The following is a 20,253-nucleotide window of genomic DNA, read 5'->3' on the forward strand; positions in this document are numbered from 1 at the left end:
ATCTTATAACACATTTCAGTCCTGGACAATATGAGCGAGTACAACGACAGCGAGGCATTGGAATTATTTGCAAGATCACTCCTAGCAACGGAAAACTATAAATCTGCTCTAGATTATTGCAAAATAGCAGTAACTTGCCCAAAGGTAACGTAGTAATAGTCTAGTACATGATTGCCTATAGCTTCTTGGGACGTACTTTAACAACCATTATATTATAACTTATAATTTCATGTTAAAATGATCAAATTAAGACACGACTAACAAAATGTTTAACAGAGGAAAAGGATCGTGTCATTATTTACAAAAGTTCATGAGTTTCCTCCTAAGTTTTGTCCTAAGTATGGACTTTTAAAACACATTTCGTTCACAGCAATTACTAATGTCATTTTAAAAATATGTCCTAAATTCAATGTTATATATATGCCATGACTGTTATACTGGTTCGAGGAATAGCCGAATATTAAAATGAATCTACTTAAAAAAAATTGTGAACACTTTACATCTAAGTTCTGACGTTATCCCAAGTACGTTCATTGTTACTCATTTATTTGACAGTTGTATTATGACTGAGTTTTTAAACGAAGTTGCAAAGGATATACTTAGCAAGATGCATACTAGTACAAAACGTGTTGTCAGCTATGATATTATCGAATCTAGATAGTTTACTACCAATGAAGGTCAGTTTCCTCTTGTTCGGTCAATATATGGGAGCCAAAAGGAATATTTCAAATTGTTAAGTGCGGCATGTGTTTTAGAAATTGTATTTAATTTATTTGTTCTTAATTTTTGTTAATGTTAATTCAGATGACCAAGACCCGAAAGCTTTTTGTATTCTTATTGTTTCGTTTTTTAGAACACCAGTTCAGACAAAGACAGACTAGATATACTTCAAGCAGAAATCGAAAGCATTATACGTGCTTCTCCAAGACTTACTGATTCCGCAGCAGACATGAGGTGGATAGCAAATGAACATCAAATGGTAATTATAGATTCAGTAGATTGTGTAAGCATTATCCAAAGGATCATTTGTTTCCATAGGTTCTTTTCACAGATTTTATTAACTATCACACAGCAGTCTTGAAGTGCCGTCTTCCGGCTGTAAAATGTTCGTACTTGGACTCAGTTTCATTTTCTTGTCTTTCGGAAGCACTTTTTACTATAATATAATTCCGCTGAAGCCGTGTTCTGCTTTTCACTCATTTCATCATTTTACAGTGTCATATAAAGATTTTATGCCAAACTTGGTAAAAATGAAAATGTTGAAACATTTCTCCACAACTGAGAACGAGTAGCTTTATTGTAGAACCAGTTGTATTTGCATATGTTATTAACCTTGATCCATGCAAAAGTTTAATAATTATATTATAGAAAAATAATGGCCACGAAGGACAATTCCATTATATTCAAGATTATGTTCAATGCGTCGAAATTTTATTTTACAGCTTCATTTTGACATGACAATATTTTTTATGGTTATAAATTTACTCGACTGTGTTCTTTACGCTATTTAAAACTCTGTTTTTCAGGCCTCGGAAGGAAATTGTACTCAGAGAAAGACAAAGCGTTCTAAAAGGCACAAAAGACGTATGTTTATTTTAAAAATCTGACAGTTCAAAATATCGTTCAAGAAATATTGATAAGATATTGTGTTTGATATTTTTTATTTAGATTTGAAAAGTTAGACTATCATACTCACAGTATTCAAAATCGGAAGCTTTAGGAATATTATATATTGAGAATTGAAAGATATTAATGAATTTCTTCATACGATAACCTCGATATAATTATATATCTGGTCAACGTACACACTTTTCTCTATCTGTTTTACTTAACGTCGAGGTACATATTTTATTAAAACTTTTCCAGAATAACATACATTAACGTCATAATGCTCACTCATATCCGTTTAATGTCACATAATACATATGATTGACATATTTATCATATGCAAATTAATTTTGTTTTATAGTATATTTATCACTGAGACAGTATAATTGATATTTTCGTCCTACATTAACTAAGTAACAAAATTGACATATTCATAATGCAAATTGATTTTGTTTTAGAGTATCTTGATCACAGTTCAGGTGATATGTTCGTTATATTAGTTTAATAACAAAATGACGTTTCAGCCAAAGCAAAAACTCCCTCTACAGAGCACCCATATACAGATCAGCAAACAAATTTACACAATCTGCAAACACACCAAGGACACAATGACCATGACTCCTCCTCTTCCGACGTACCTACAGAATCAGAATATTTGTCCAGTGATAGTTCAGACGAAAACCCTGTTTTTTCTGTGGTAAAACCTCAAACGATGGAAAAAAGTTCGAAGAACCCACAAACGAAAAATTATCAACTGTCACGAGATGATTCTTTAAAAGCCGATCTCAAAGACGAAACTTTCTATCAGAAAAGTGAAAAGTACTATGCCGACAGCAACTCAGAACTGAATGAAATTACCGAGCTTGAAACATTGTTGAAAAATGGGTTAACCGTCAAAGATAGTAACACAGATGAAGAAAACAAATCCGGTCTTGACAATGAAACTTTAACCGAAAGACTCCAACAGAACCCACATAAGTATATTCGATGTATCATACAAATAATTGGACCACATGAGTCTGTGTGTACACCGGTGAAAAACAACATTAAATCTCAAATAACTATTTCTGGACGATCTAAAGCAGGACAGGCATTTATGGAAGATGAAGTCGTCGTCGAAGTGTATGATAATGCAAAAATGCATGGCAAAGTTATTGGTATTTTAGAGAGAAAAAGACACAAAGGTATAAAACATCCTGTTTTTCTCTGCACATCTGATGAGTTCGATGCCAGATTTGCGCGGCCGATATGTAACACAGTCCCAAAGATAAAGCTTTTGCATCCACTTTATAGGCAAGAAAATTTTATCTATGTTTACAAATATGATGATGAGCTCATACAAGACAACAAATTCCATATAAATGAAATAAAAACATGTATTATTACTGTTGCTCTTTTAAAATGGAGCCAAACACACCAATATCCGTTGGGTGTAGTGATAAAAATTTTGCCACAAAATGAAGACTTAGATTCCAGTTTAAGGCTTGTCAGTTTGAAGTATCGGCTTCCATATTTGTATCATGAAGACACTGTGAAGCAGGTTTCAGAAATGATGCACATTGACGAACCAGACTTAATATATCTCAAAAACAGAACAAATCTAACGTCTCTTAACGTCTTCACGATTGACCCTACTTTTTCGACTGATTTGGATGACGCAATTAGCATTGAACAGACAGGGGAACATTACCTTGTAGGTGTTCATATAGCAGACGTGGCTAGCTTCATACAGAAAGGTTCAGAATGTGACATAGAAGCCCTATACCGGGCAACGACATTTTATTCCGGAATAGCAGAAGCAGCAACGAGACACATGTTTCCCGAACCATTAAGTACAAATGTATTAAGTCTTAAGCCAGGAAAAGTAAGATTGACTTTATCTGTATTTTTCACTATGAATATTGATGGATGTGTCACTTCTTACAATATACAAAAGACTTACATTCAGTCCAAGAGGCAATTATCATATATTGAGGCTCAACAGATGATCTTATCAAAAACAGATACAAATAAACTTACGAAGGATATCCAGCTGTTACATACGATAGCGAAAGCTTTGAGATGGCAGCGATTGGGAAATGCCATGCATGCTTTGAATTTTCAGTTCGGCGAACAAGGTGAGGAATCTATTGAAAAAACATTTGAGGCAAGATACCTCATAGAAGAATTTATGATACTTTCAAATAAAACTATAGCCGATGTACTGTGTCAAAAATATCCAGGTTATATACCATTACGTTGTCATCCTGAGCCTTCAAAAGAACATTTAAATTTACTTTTCAAAAAATATGATTGTTACATTGATACGGTGGTTAAAATGCAAAACAAAACCATACCTGGGCAGAAAAAGCCTTCTTTCAGAAATGTTGAAGAAGGAGCCGCAAAAGTCTTTGTAAGTGACCAAATATGGGAAGAAATTAAAATGACACCAGAGAGAGCTTCGGATCTCTTACGGAAAGATCAGTTATTTCCTTTCCAGTTTCTTGTATGGCAAGATTGGTTGGCAATACAAGAGCATGCAAGCTACGTGACTGGAAAAGAAAATGCCATCCATTATGACTTGGGCACACAGAGATACGTTCATTGTACCTCCCCTATAAGAAGATACAATGACCTGATAATTCAGCGTATACTGCACGCATGTTTAGATAAAAGAGAAAAATGTCCTTACGAAAAGGGTGAACTTGCGGAAATGTACAAAAATATCAATTCTAGAATGAAGACATCTTTAGATTATAGAAAAAGCTGTCAAACATTAAAACTTGCAGCTGAACTGGAGACAGATCCACAGATGATGCTATGTTTTATCAGTGACATTTCCGATAAAGGGATTGAATTGTCATTTCCTCAAATGGCATTCGTGTCTAAACACGACAGACAGATCAACTTTAATACATTACAAGTAGATCACAAACCAGTTCTAGATATAACACGAAACACAACATTGCCGAAAGCTGAAGCTTCATGGACCAAGAGAATTTACGACTATAACGAGCAGATCGGTTCCACCAATAAATACTCTACAGAAACGAGGCTGAATCCACACCAAGGTGTTGTTGCCATACCGATATCAAATTGGGCATCCTTATTAGACAGTGCGTTTAAGAAAACGAATCAAGACATAAGAAAGGAGATAAAAAAAACTAAAGCAGTATATTTGTCCCGTGGAGCGGGTACAGCTGACATTAAAACATCGTTCGTTAAACAGTGTGACGTTCAGCCTTACGTAAAATTTACTATGTCGTATACGCACGGACAGACGGTGAAGGTTCTTATGTCAACAACAAAGCATAAAGGAACCATAGTGCCGAAACCCGTGCTTTATCATATGACTGATAGCATTAACATGTGTTTAATGCATATTGAAGACCCTGTTATGCATCTTGCAGAATATGCAAATCAACCAACATGTGTCGAATATAAAAACACTCAAGAATATGTAGATAGATGGATGCCACTTATTTTAATGGAGGCTGCTACTTGCAGCATTCGTAACGAGGAATCAATCTGTATCAGTCATGTACCGATTACAGTTACCGGCAGAAGCAGTGGGCAATTTTCGCTGTCTGTTCATTTTTGTGAAACAAGGCGTCTAAATTTAAATGAATTAGAAGAAGACGAAGATCAAAACATTCATAAGGGTTCCAACGACAGTCACTGGCTTTGCTTGAAATTTATCCTTCCACAAGCGCAAGTTGGCGACTATAGGTACATATGCCCATCTGAGCGTGTTTTAGTTGCTCATGCGCATGTTGTAAAAGTGACAAGAACAAACAGAAAAGACGAAGAATTACAGGTTTCATTTGAATTGCACAGACTTTCTTCCTTTCCAAAAGAAATAACGGAAGAAGGACATGCCAATATCGAAATAATTGAAAAGTCTGAAGAAGACAGGTAAACGTATATTATTCTAGTTTGCTTAAACTTCTTATAATAGATATAATCTTAATTTTTTAAACATCCTTTTAAATTGCATTGTTGTATACGACACTATGCCTTTAGTTCATAAATTGAGTATAACCTGGGTAAGCTGGATATAGAAGATTTAAGTTTGTAAAAGTACATTTCACTGAATTATTCTTGCGGAAAATTGAATGCGAAAGCCAAAAATAACCCTCATAAGTGGTTTAACAGCACCACCAAAGTCCATTTGTTATGCGTACAGCAGTAACTTGACAATATGTCTGCGAGTTAATACTTACAAGTCATGTTATTAAAGTCAATAACGTTTTAGGCGTTCATATGATTGTGTTCATACATTGTAGGAGAACAATGCATTATATTCATCAACTGCTGTCAATGAATAGCAGAAAACAAAAATTACCAGAACAAATAGCTCTTCAAAAGAAAATCCCTCCGTTGGGTATGTAGAATGGTTCATACTTATAACAGAAATATTTAATTTTTTTAAACATATTGTCGCTTGAAGAGAATAAAACACCAAAGCTCTACATTGATTTATTTAACAAAAATGCAATAGATGTTCATCATCTTCAGTTATTAACACCTGCCTTCTCAGTACATTAAAAAGGAGTCTGAATTTTATATTTTTGTTTATCTATTTTGTATCATTTTGTACTACTGATATTATATTCTGGTATAACAAATTATTATTGCTTTCAATACTTCTTAGCATTGTTAGAAAGTCAAAATGTTACCAATAAACGGGTGTTTTATATCCACGATGATAGTATTTTCAGAAATAATTGTTTGAGCGTTTGCAAGAAAAAACGGTAACAAATTATGTCATTCACGTATGAACAGATACAATGCGTGTGAGACAGGCTAATATAAACCTAGAACTGCCAGGTAATGCAGGAGCAAGACAGCTTCCAAGAAACAATGATCGACAACAAAGCGCTATAGACGCTGCATTGAAAAACCGATTGACACTTATACAAGGCCCTCCAGGTGATATCAAATGACATTCATATAATATTTGTAAAACGTCTAGTTTAACACAACAAAAACGACATTGTTGAAAATATTTGTTATATTAACGAAGTATTCTAACTCGACCAAAATTTATTTCCCTAATACATTTTGTGTGGGCTGAAATTGTGTATTATTATGTAACACATCCATTATTTGTACGTCACAGTTATTACGCCAATATCTCAAACGTCATAAAGATAAACATGCTTTTGCTCTATGGATTGCTTGAGATGAGTTAAAGTGATAAGATATTTAAAAATGATCGATATTTAATAAAATTCATTGTTCCTCAATTCCAACTGAGAAATATATAAACGTTAAACAGCAGGAAGTGTAATATAACTTATTTTGCTTGCTAAATAAATGCAAGTGCATTGATCGATGGATAAGATCATGTCATGTAGGTAAAACTTGATTTGATCTTCAAGTAAAATACACTGCGTTTCCATAAATATCAGAATGTTGATGAATAAATTGATGTTGCACAAAGAACGTGTAACCGGGTCATTCAGTTTTCAATTGTTTGAAGCAATTTTATAGCTATTTGTTCAATCAAACCTGGTTTTTATGCTGCCAAATTTCGGATTTAAACTACTTTTGATATTATTTCAAATGAAAATATAATAATATAATTTTATAACAGCTATATTTCGAGGTAACACAACTTTATTACATATTATCATGTTCTATCTACTTGATATGATATATTTCATACATTGATTATTTAGCTTGCCAGTCACATGCAGAAAGAGTTTTATTAATTTAATAATATGCTTCCTGTTATTAAATGTTTGATGTTTCTGTTACAGGATAAATGAATCCTGTAAAATATTCGAAGATCGTTCTAAAAATAGCTTTTAGATATCTGGAAATAAATGCTATATTTCATGAGAAGGCTTTAAAACTTAATTACTGACAAACTATATATTACGGAAACACATGAGAATTTGCTGTTTTTACTACTTTTTACGATGAAAATCGAAAAGCGTTTCCGCTATAGCGTTTTTGGTTAAGACGACGGGAAAATGTCTTTATTGCCGCGGCGGTCCGGGGTTCGATTCCCGACGCGGTCATCTTTTTTTCTTGATTTGGAATTTTTAGAATATTTTAGAAACAAAATCTCTTATTTTAATGTTCATAATATGACCAAACTTCAATTTGAAAGAAAGATTATTTGTAGCCAAATCTGGAGGGCAGTGCCTTTAATTATGATGTATCACTCAAATTCATTTATTACAATTGTTTAATCAAAATCATTTTTCTATGCCAAAATAATACATGCGCTTCAGCGTAATCCTGATTTAGGCGACATAAGGGTATGCGAAATTATGTGACAAATCGCTTCAAGATGAATTTTGAGACGGACTTGTAGATGCCAATTACATGTACAGCCATATGCGCTGCAGTCCAATAAATATTATGTTAGTATTACGTTATCACACGTTGACGAAATCTCATTTGCAATTCATCCCTCTGTTTACTACATTTATCCTATGTTTATTACGTATATTTGCTACGATTTATGTTTTATTACGTCAAGTCCGTGGTCAAATTATTATGTGGTAGTTTTTTTCAGTTTTAACTAAATGATAATGACCATGTCATCCATTATATTTTCTTTATTCTTACTTTTTAAGGGCTTTGGATGTTTTGTTCTATCATTCCATGGCATAAATGTAAATGAAGAGAGTATTGTAGTAGAAGAATTGTGCTTATTACAAATAATGTAGAAAAGGTTTAATATCCTTGATCGGTTGTTCACAGGAACTGGCAAGACCAACTCTGCCATAAAACTAATTTATCTGTTCGACAAAATAAATCAGCAAGTGAGTGACGAGAGCAAAACTCCAAAAAAGAAAGTATTGTTCTGTGGACCTTCAAATAAATCCGTGGATCTAGTAGCAAGTAAGACACTGTGTTATACTGACAAAAATAGTTGCGCGGATAATTGGTGTTATAGGTTGACATTCTAGTGTCTAAAGTAAAATGCTTGATTAACTTAGAAATCGCCATAATTATTTGTTCTTAGAATTAAATACAGTTATAGTGATTGAATTGACAGTAGTCCGATAGTTAATGTTCATATAAGGTAAACAATTCGAGTTACTGTCCTAGTATTTATCCAAAATTTCAGTAGTGGAATTCAATATTTTCAATTGAAAAGGTAAATATATATTTAAATGACTGCAGAATTTGTTAACACTGTTTCGTTTAAGATCGAGAACGAATAAACTTGAAATACTTACATTATACACAAACTTTCGGCACTCAAAAACCATTCTTCGTTAAGATAAATGCATAAGACGTTGCGTATGTTGTTGGCGAACATCGGAAATTTTTCAGTTTCGTTCACTTCAATGTTTCATGAAATTCGTTTTAGAAATACGGTTGTTTATCTTCTTATATCACAAGAAAGGCAAAACAATTTCCCTGTTAGTAAATATGATCGCATTTACGTTTAACAATTAGTAAAAATTTAATTCAACATAGAATCATAGAAAACAACACTGAAACGTCATGTAAGATGTAACAGAATTCACCAATGCGAATTATTTAACGGCTTGGTAAATTCATAAAATTGTTTTTTTCCGTCAAATAAGAAGACTCGGTGACGTGACGTTAACTATATTTGACGATATTGCAGCCATTTGCTGTTCAATACTTCCTGTAACAAACAGGAAGCAAAAGACAGATCCAACTTAAAACGTAAGATTTAATGTCTTCCCTCGACAGGATTTGTTAAAATTTCTGTATTTTCTTTAACTATTGTATGCTTTCTATAATATTTATTTTGACAAAAAGTACATAAATTCTACTTTTGAATTAGTAAGTATTTGTCATATATTGACTTTGATAATGGCGTTTAATATATGTACACTTTAATCTAGCCGCGATGGCACGTGTCAACAAATGCAAAAAATAAAATTACGAAGTTGTTACGTGCCGAAATATTTAAAGATATATGTATTTGTTTACAAAACAGCGACTACAGCCTGAAAGTACATACAATTGTCTGCAAATTGATATGCATAAGTCTTACGTTGAATATGAATTAAATTTAACACATAAAAATTGCAAAATCTAGCCGAGATGTCACAGCCGTGAAATATATGTAACGTCGACGTTACGTTTGAAAACTAAATAATGTATATGTATTACAATTGTATCTGACACCGCAATATAATTCACTGTCTGATAAATAATTATATTGAATAAATATTATATAGTACATCTATATCAAATATTTCCTTAAATATCGAAACGACATGATATATGAAAACTGTAGTCCAACCACCCCAAGTAATCCCTTTAACGTCTAAACAGCTAAAACGACGATAACGTCAGTTACGCTAATGTACGCCAACAATGAGCGTAACGTCATAAATATATACAGAGATCATTAAGACTTTGTGGTGAATACAGTATGTTAAAAGATCCGTTGAATGCATAGGGCGCAACCATGTAAACAGTAGCAGACTAGGTTTGAATGAGTCTGTTCAGGATAGGTAATGAAATGCGCAGCACCCCTCACGCCCCTTATCACCGGCTGAAAGGGGAATTCTATTACAGTAGAATTGAATGTTCTCCATGATCACAAAGGACCAGAATATATACTGATCGAGTCACAACACATTACATAACATTAAACTTCGCCAGCAACATACGTATCTTTTTTCTTCTAACATAAAAAACGTAAAAACAATATTTGTATATTCTTATATCTTATATCTTAAATAAGTTTCAAATAAGGTTGAACATATTACAAGTTAAAACATGTTTAAGCGATAGAAACAATATGCAAATATTGAATAATTTGTTTTATTAGGACTGATGCTGGAGAGGTTGGGGACATATTGCCCAAATATTGTACGTGTTTATGGGCAAACAATTGAAGAAAAAGTCTTTCCCGTGCCAGGCCATTTGCCGAGAAAGGGACAAACGGCTGATGATCAACTGAAATCAGTCTCGTTGCATCTATTAATTCGTAAGGATGACAGAAGATATGCGAAAGAAATTCAAATTTACGACAAGAAATTCAAGGAATATCGCGCTTCATCACAGGCAAACATTGACATAACGAAAGGATATAAAAAATTGATAAGAAAAGCATCAGTTGACGAAATAAAACAGCATGACGTCATTTTATGCACAACATCTGTAGCATGTAGCATTAAAGTTACAAGAGGAGCTGATATACAACAAGTAAGACACATATGTTCATATCTACATAATTTGCAAATATAAAGAGTCTTTACTTATCATGTGAAAAACGAAATGATTTTTATTAACCAAATATAAGTAATTGTTATCGTTATCTTTTAATACTTAATGTCTACAATTACAGGTTATAATTGACGAAGCTGCAATGTGTCAAGAGCCACAATGTTTAGGCCCTATCATTGCAAACAAAGTGGAGCAAGTTGTCCTTATAGGAGATCACAAACAATTAAAACCAATCATCATGTGTAAGAGAGCCGCTAATCTTGGATTGGACATGTCTTTATTTGAACGTTATGCATCCAGATTCGAAAACAATTTCCCACCGCCGCAAAATTTTCATCAGTCGGTACTTACATGGAAAGGCGTAAAATTCATTCGACTAACGGACCAATATAGAATGGTAAGCAACATTGGAATCAGCTCTAAGAACCACAGTTGAAATTTTATTATCGTTTTAAGTCATAAACATTTCGTCCATCCGCTCTATATAGGTAATACTATTCTAGTCACTGAACATTTGTGAAAAATCTGCCTTTCCAAAAATGCAAATTGACGATTTCGTATACTACAATTTATCATGTCGATAGCTTGACAGATTGATAAACGTAAAGAGCATTTCACTAAACATTCTAAAATGTTTTTTCCTTTTCTTTTGAATCACGATCACGCTTATTGTCAGTTTATCAAACTTTCGAGCTGCAAACTGTTCTTTCTTAGCCAGCTTGGCGGACTAACCGTTAAATTTGTGAACCGTTTAGTTTGAACAACAATATCGTTTAATAAAAAGAAAAAACATGCAATTTAAGGTAGTTCTGCACGTATGATAAACCGAAAGTAAAGGCGTAACGTCATTCATCTGGAAAACGTAGAATAGAGCCCTAATTCGGGTAACGAAAATGAAAATCATTTTATGAATTTATGGCAACAGGTGAGTGAATTTATTACAACAGCAACTCAGTCTTATAGGCCGTATGTTTATTTACAACTGTGAGAAATTTCATCTAGATTGTAGAATAGTTTATTCGCGTAAATATTATCAAAATTGTGATTTTCCTATAGACTACCATAATGAAAACGTGTGTGAGGTTAGTAATTTTCAAATCAGTCTACCAAAACATTGAGCACACGACCCACTCTTTTTATATGCCGAATTGTTTTAAGTGCATTCTGAAGTTTTGAAAAAATCGTGTTTTAATCAAATTCTTCATTGTTGAAAAAAAAGTTGATTCGAACAATGCAGAACTACCTTAATTCGTTTAAATATAATATTTGTTTCTTGATCAAACCGATATGCAAATTTATGACCGATATCACAATGCAGTGTAAATTGAGATTTATACAGTCGCTGCAGGATGTCACTTGAAAATGAGACGGATTACAATTAAAACAAAGCTTACTTTCAAAATGTGGACATGTGACGTTGTTTTTAAGACCATCTTCTTCTTTTTAGACAATATTTTTGTCAAGTTTGGGAATACTGCTTTCAGACAGGTTATTGGTACTGCCATGGGAATTAATCATGAGCTACTTGTCGTACACCTTTTTATATTGCTATGAAAGAGATAGTATGTTAGGTTTATCAACAGATACGCGGGAAGGGGTTATACATGTTCACATTATTCGGACGATGTATTGAACACGGATATTCTGTATTTTGATCCTATAGTGGCTAATATATATCCTACAGGGATTCCTTTAAAGAAAAACGATGAGGATACCACTGCTTCCTTTATAGATTCACATCGCTTCATTAATAACAGTATCGAATATAGAAATATATATGACAAATAAGATGACTTAAATATTAAAATAGTCAATTTCGACCGCTTTTTATGGAAATATATCTTGTTCTATATCTTATTGCGTTTATAGTTCACACAAACTAATTGCCAGAACTTGAAGTTATGTTGTAGATTAAAGTCTTCGTAATATCGCCATTACCAGTTAGCTTCCTCAGCAGGGCTATTGTTATTATAAACTTCATAAATTGTACGTTTTATTACCTTAATTCGGAATAAGTTAGTAACGTCAAAAGTAAGTTAAAAACTCTTCTGTGAAAAGGTATTTTTATGATTTAAAAACTTCGTATTCTCGGAAATAGCCAATTCCAACTATTTATTAAAATCATCAAACCTTTTGTTGCAAGAAAATACGACCGTATATTCTGTGACACTCTGCATGTTTATGACGACTTTTTCAGCTTTTAATTGTATATGAAGATCCCAGACGCCCCTCCGGGCACTTTTTGTAGGCATGAACGGGCGCCTGCGTAGAACTTACAAGCTTCCGTAAGTCAGCACATTAAGAAATCTACGCTCCAAGTTAGGTTCGAACCCACATCGGTGAGGAAAACAAGTGTGTCAAAGTCAGCGCCCTTAACCAGTCGGCCACCGAAGCCTACCTGTCAATTTATATACAAGAACCAATACATAATAATAGCAGACTCGGTTTTATTTTACTGTTCAAGATTAATCGCAAGAATAAATTCAATGTATAATTTTTCAGCAACAAAGACACTCACCTAACATTCTTTATATTATTTTGAAGGATCCTTACATTTGCGAGTTTCCATCCGAACGTTTTTACGCTGGGAGTTTAACAACACTATTTCTACCGAATGTTTTGTGGGCAAAGTCTCCTCTTGCTATTGATACATTGGGCATCAATTATCCACATGTTCTAATCGATGTGAAAGGTGAACAAAAAATTCAGAATGTTTCTGACGAGGATGGGAACGACAGATCCCGGTGTAACGATGCAGAAGTGAAACAAGTGGTAACACAATATTTTAATATATAGTTTTAACAGCAACTATAAAGGTTCTAGCAAAAATCAAAACGTTATTCGTTTAGTTCTCCATCGACTGGTTTGTTTCAGTTTAATTATTTGAAAATGTTGAATATATAAATATATCAAAAGTTTATTTACAATCTTATAAACGTTGACTAACATTTGGACTTTCGAAATAATTATCAGTTGTTGTTTTGAAAAGTTATTCTGTTTAGGTAACTGTTTACAAGTATCTGATCGAAAGGGGAGTTCCACCAGACTGGATTCGAATCCTGTCTCAATATAACGCACAGTGTTCTGAAATTAGGAAAGCCCTTGACGTAAGGTATCACCAAAGTGTCAGCACTGTTGTTACAAGCCAAGGTATATTTTAAAAGTTACATTTTCCGCCTAATTTGTAGCAGTTTTGCCTAGATATAACTCAGACAAAATAAATACATTCATAGGTATCGCGATACTATTGTGCATTGTTTATATTATGATTATGTAGACAATGATGTGCTCTGAATGTAGCTTCACTCGTGGTAAGAATTTTCAAGGAAGAGGTCATATATTTGCCGCGAATTTGAAACACAACTATAAATAATTTAATAATAAACTTACAAGATGACTCCCTTGTATGTATAAGATATGTTTCGTGGTTCACATACATTATAGCGAGGTTCCCTGAAATAAGTACATTTTACATGCAATATCCTGCTCTCTGCAATAAACTCTGAAGAACTAAATAAGTATACTCAAATTTCACAGAAATAACACTGTAATCAAAATAGTTTGTATATTTTCCTTATTTTTTATTTTCCTGAACTTTTCACAGGTGGAGAATGGGACTATGTGATATTTAGCACTGTTTGTTCACTTCCTCCGTATATGATAGAGACACGTCCTTCCCCAGGATGGTGCAAACAGAACCTAGGTTTCATCACAGACAAAAATCAAATTAATGTTGCACTGACTAGGGCTAGAAAGGGGCTATTCATAATTGGTAAGTTTTTATTATATCAAATATAAGTCATCTCTCAGAGTTAAAAGATATTTCAGGTCTATCATTAGAACTTTAAATGTCAAAAAAAATGCCTACATTATTATTTTCCAGTTTGAAAGTAAACCTTTTCGTATTTGAAACAGCAAATTATAATTGTTTAGCTAATCTGAAACAAAGATTCAAAATGTGCTACTAGTTTCAGTCCGTCGTTCATCGTCTATCTTGCGTTAACCATTTTCTTCTCTGAAACACCGTGTCAAAATTAATCATTGCACGATCTTCTCTCATGTGGTTCCACTTTATCCAACGGTAAGCATATTTAAATAACGTGTCTTCGCAAATCACTTGATGAATCTTCACCAACCTTATTTTAAACATCCATTAAAAACCTTTGTTCAGTTTCTTCATGAACTTTCTCTACTTGTTGACACTTGGGTAAAACTAAAGAAACATTAAAACGACCATCGTCCTTTAAACTTTAACATTTTCTTTTCTAAAACTACTTGCCAGAATTACAGAAAACATGATCTTTAGCATTCACTGATTTACCCTCCATAAATTTTCCAAACGGTGTCGCTTGACTGTTGTACAGCTAAACAATAACATGAAAATGAACTAATAGATGTTCAACAAACTTATTCATAAACATACTTGTACAGACTTTATCAAGTTTGTTCAAACGTTTCTGTTTAATTGAACTAAGGGAAAAAGACATTTAAATAAATTCTTTTCCGGAGCTACTTCATTGATCGTCCCTAAAGCTGAATGAACCTTTGTCAAGTACTTTCAATGTCTCCAGTTGTCCGCGTTTAAAAGTGCTAAAATGTAAAGCCTTCGAACGACTACTTCTCATGAATCCTTTATCAATGATCACCAAGCTTCACCAGAAGAAAGGTCAAATGCCCAATTGTTTTCGTAAACTGTGGAATTTAGCTCTAGAAATATATTTTAAAAAGTCAGAAGCTCTGGTAGCTTCATCCTTTTGAAGGAGCTTTTCTCTTATATGTTTATTTCATTCCAATTGGTAGCACTTAAGCTCGAGAAATAAATTAGATAACCTTTCAACGACCTCCTTATAACAGAAGGATCTCCACCCAATTTGGTCTATATCATTCTTGAATAAATTTTTCTAAGTTCATTAAAACGGTATCGCTTAACTACATTTAACGGCCACAAGGGCTGACAATAGGAAGACATTCAAACTCCTATAAACCGTTTGTTAAAATGTTCACCAATCTTGGTCAGAAGCATCCTTTCGTATCTGGATAAACCTTGTCATATTTATTTATACTGTTCCGCAAGTCTGCACTTAGAGCCGCTAGCAGCTGAAAGAGGGAAACATTTAAACAACTTTCTTGTCATGAATCGCTTAATAGATGTTCCCAAAACTTGGTCAGAAGCAGTGTCAAAATGTCTAGATCCTGATTAGCAATTATGTTTCCTCGTTGCTCTTTTGTATGCATTCATAGTTTTACGCAGCTGTAACAGATTAAAAGCAAAATTCTTTCTGTTTGATATGCCACTTTTATTCTTAATTAAACAACAGTGTTACTATTTTCAAAGAAACAAATGCGTTAGCAAATAAAACATTACTTATCTCTGAAGGAAACAAGGACTTGCTGTCTTGCGACTCGGTATGGAATGATTTGATCCGTGACTATGAAGCAAAGGCCAGTGTTCTATTACCTGATGAATTCCCACCGTCTCATCAGCACGGAAGAACACGACGCACAAAAGGAAGACGTCGATGTACGAACGGAATAAACAGATCAAATATTCCAGGACTACAAGAAAGAAATTTTGAAAGAAAGTGAAAAAACATTAAGAGTTTTTATACGAGTTGCCTGCAGTAATCGACCTTTGAATATGCTGTAAACAACTGTTTTCCCTAATTGTGTTCTAACAGAAAACCTTTCAAAACACGGCATTGTAATTTTTCTATCAACACGGTCCATGTTTTGAACGAAAGAAATTAATAACTAATGTATTGGTGTACACAGTATTTATCTTTTACCATTGATTGTTTATTTTTTCAAACATACTGTAAAAGCACATATTTTCGCTGGGTCAAAATTTCGCGAATTTTGAATTTTGAGTACGTTTGCGAGGTTTAATATTCGCGAAATTGTTAAAATGGTATCCAACTTTCATTTGAATTATACAGATGGTAAACATTTACTCACGAATATAGCGAAAATTAAACCCTCGCAAAATTTACTGCTTTTACTGTGTATTTTCAAATTCCAATTGCATTTGGCACAAAAGTTGAAAGAGACAAAAACTGTCATTAATTGCATACGACACGTCTGTAATCATAAAATGTTTATTATACAGCCAAACCTGTCTATAAAGACCACCCTTAGGAGATCCAAAATGTGGTCTTTATTGGGAGGAGGCCTTTTGTCACAGGTTAAAATACACTTTTTAAAAAATGTTAAAATGGGAAATCAGTGTGTCATAATGTATTTTTCATCTTTTTCAAAAACATCAACTTTTTTATGTTTTTATATTTACTTCTGTCTAGATAGGTTTGTTAATAGATGTTTGAATTATACTGGAGATGACAAATATGTTTTACTAAATTAACTGTTGTATTCTTTCGTAAGAATTCGTTATACGTGCGTATTTGAAGAAATCCGAATGGGTTTCATAATTTATCTGATGAGGAGAAATTCTGTGTTTTATTTACTGCTATATATATTGTGAAGTAAACAGCCAAAACCTGCTTTAATATTTAAAACAAAGGCAAATGCTATTGTTAGTAATGTTGATGTTATTTTAACATTGTCCTTTGCATTTAAGTGATATAGCAAGAGAAAACTGTTAATTAAATTTTTATACAGACAAAGTAAAATTTAATGTCTTTCACTGAACAGCAGAAAATTATCATGTTCTGCATTAATCCAGTGCCACTTTCACTATTCTTGTTCTTCTGAACCAAAGTCCGACAAAGCAACTACATACAAATCAAAATAAAGTTGTTAGATATATTAAAGATTATCATAAAAGAAATAGCTTAAGGTTAACTCTTTCTTTCGGAGTTGAACATGTTAAATATTCGAAACAGAGTAAAACAGCTAAACTTAAATCATATGCATAATATTTTCATAACAAAATGCCCAGAATATATGAAAAACATTGTTGTTCGTGTATCTGATAAACATATTAAAATATGACACTGGATCAAATAAGTTTTTTTTCCCATTCCTCATTGCAATAGGTTTAAATGGTAATTAAAAACTGGAATAGTTTGCCAGATAATGGTAAGTGTATAAGAAACCAGTCTTTGTACAAGTCTTCTGCTAAAAGCAATCTTACAACGGAATGGAATGCACAATGTTAAGATTATTGTTATATTGCTGTTTTCACTGATATGGCTGTTAATGCCAACTTTATAATTTCTAGTACAGTCAAATCTCGCAATCTCGACTTCGCCGGGACCAAGGGAAGAAAGTCGACATATCGAAATATCGAAATAACCGAAGTTAGGTCATCTTTGGTCGTTAGGTGGGATAATGTAGTTTTGTGTTCATAAAAAGACGTGTTTTTAGACAAAATAATATGTATATTTGTACAAAAATATCATGTTTTACATATTAATTGACAATTACTTGTTGAAGTATTAATAATTTTCAACTTACTTCCTGGTTTCTAATACCTATTTCCGTCGTCTTGTGTTTTGCGCGATGCACTTGATGTGAAATTAGGTTTAAACCTAAATACGATGTAAATTGCACAGAATCTTTATCTCTTTTTGTTTATAATTGCAATTAAATTCACTTAAATTCGAATATTCAATATAAATTACTCAGTTAGCGTTGCAAACAGCTTGCGTCGCAAACAAACAATTTATCAATGACACATAAGTGCCGGTTAATTGACTTCGCGTCGTATGCAGGACCATTCAGTGAATAACTGTGCGTGTTGTTGTTCGCAGGAGTCGGGGATTGAAACGTTAGTCGAGATATCGAAAAAATCGAAATATCCAAATCGAGATATCCGAAGTTGATTTATGTCAAATAAAAACGAAAAAAAATCGGGACCTGGAAAATCCACTCGAGATATCGAATTACCGAAATAACCGAAGTCGAGATAACGTTTCTGGACTGTATGTAACTTAATTTTGTGATAATGTAAATCTGTGATATTAGGCCTCTTATAACTAGTGAAACTATTTTTATTATTAATATTTATAGATATTTTGACTTATGTTTGACATTTTACATGAACATGTGTATATTTAAGTAATTAACCACATTGCCGTTGTTTTTCCAGTTTCATCTTGTCTCATTTTCATTTAACTGGATTCCATTGGAAATAAACTTCCGGGCTTAATGGGTTATTCAAGCAACCATAGATCATATCGTTTTCTGACACAGGTTTTTGTATTGTGTTTTTAAGTTAATTTTAATGCATTGTAACATTTAAAGGGTCATGATGCCTTTGATTAAAATGTGGCTGCCACATTTTTGTTATGAATATAAAATATATTATCTTTTGTTAAATCCAATGTTTGTTAATTGTTTTCTCATGTATTTATCTTAAGTTTGACTATATGATTAACGTAATAGAAAGTACATTGTACTACAAAATGCACTGTCTAGATTATCTGACCTTCATAATTTCATGTGTAATACAGTCAAACCTGTCTACACCCTTAGGAGAGCCAAAATGTGGACTTTATTGGGAGGTGGTCTTTATTCACAGGTTAAAATACACTGTAAATGTTTAAATGGGAAACAAAACATGTGGTCTTTAGAGCGAGGTGGTCTCTGTTCAAAGGCGGTCTTTAACACAGGTTTGATTGTATTGAAAGTAGCGTTTTTTTCTAACTATTCAATTATGTGTAGTCTCTATTTAGATAGCAGCATTATCTGTTTTCAACATAAAATTAAAAGCCTTTGAACTTTAATATGTGAATAATTATTCATATAATTAAGAAGAAAATGCTCTTAGCTTATTTACTTCTTAGTTAGTTTTTTTCTTGTTTATCTTTGAATGCTAAAATGATTAACTGCAGTTAAGACTTAAATATGTAAAGTAGTATATTTATTTTATTTAAATTTGTATATGGCATTGCAGAATGAATTAATTATAATAATCGGTTTGTGTCAAGTTTGACTTGATTTATTGTATTGATCAGGTAACAGTATTTTAAAGGAGGGAACCTGGGTATATGCTCATTTGTGTAAATAAAAATATCTCAGTGTCGTCAGATTTTAACTTTTTCTGTGAACATAATAGTTGTCTGTGGCCAGTGGAAGATGGATTAACAGTGTCCTTGTGCTTTTTATAAATAAAAACGTTTTAAAATATTGTTAAAAGATACCAATTTCATATAAGTTGAATCATTCATTCTACTATACATTCCATTATATTGAACGAAATCGGTAATAATAAAGTATCATGGGTATATATTAAGCAATATTTTGTTAAATATCCTCCTTCCTGAGTCCAACGGTTGTTAACGAAAGCAATATTAACTTGAAAGTATATAATTATATGCATGTGCATGGGCAGGAGCTTACACTTATTAGTCTAGTTTAATATGTAGCTGTAATTACATTATAATATATTGTAAAGTACATGTATTTGTTTGAAATCAGTCGTAGCATGTACACCTGTCCAGTTTTTGTATTGAGCAGTTGTAATAATGTTTGTGAAAAAAAAACAGTAGTTTTTCACTATAAAAAGAATGCCATTTGTTTGAATCA

The 20,253-nt window shown here is 32.9% G+C and overlaps 1 protein-coding gene across 2 annotated transcripts in view; it reads left to right on the top strand.

Moving 5' to 3' along the window:
* The window catches only part of LOC123524814 (helicase with zinc finger domain 2-like), a 34,068-nt gene extending 16,893 nt beyond the window's left edge, over positions 1 to 17,175 (top strand). For both annotated transcript variants that reach the window (XM_045303306.2, XM_045303307.2), the window contains 13 exons: positions 20 to 144; positions 854 to 979; positions 1,527 to 1,584; positions 2,133 to 5,502; positions 5,874 to 5,971; positions 6,373 to 6,519; positions 8,308 to 8,448; positions 10,370 to 10,746; positions 10,889 to 11,164; positions 13,312 to 13,539; positions 13,770 to 13,917; positions 14,372 to 14,539; positions 16,145 to 17,175. In XM_045303306.2, coding sequence (XP_045159241.2) covers positions 20 to 144; positions 854 to 979; positions 1,527 to 1,584; positions 2,133 to 5,502; positions 5,874 to 5,971; positions 6,373 to 6,519; positions 8,308 to 8,448; positions 10,370 to 10,746; positions 10,889 to 11,164; positions 13,312 to 13,539; positions 13,770 to 13,917; positions 14,372 to 14,539; positions 16,145 to 16,353 — 5,471 coding nt within the window. In that variant the 3' untranslated portion in view covers positions 16,354 to 17,175. The remainder of the gene's footprint in view (positions 1 to 19; positions 145 to 853; positions 980 to 1,526; positions 1,585 to 2,132; positions 5,503 to 5,873; positions 5,972 to 6,372; positions 6,520 to 8,307; positions 8,449 to 10,369; positions 10,747 to 10,888; positions 11,165 to 13,311; positions 13,540 to 13,769; positions 13,918 to 14,371; positions 14,540 to 16,144) is intronic.
* Positions 17,176 to 20,253: the final 3,078 nt, after the last annotated feature.

This window comes from Mercenaria mercenaria, chromosome 3, assembly GCF_021730395.1.
Source record: "Mercenaria mercenaria strain notata chromosome 3, MADL_Memer_1, whole genome shotgun sequence".
Taxonomy (NCBI): domain Eukaryota; kingdom Metazoa; phylum Mollusca; class Bivalvia; order Venerida; family Veneridae; genus Mercenaria; species Mercenaria mercenaria.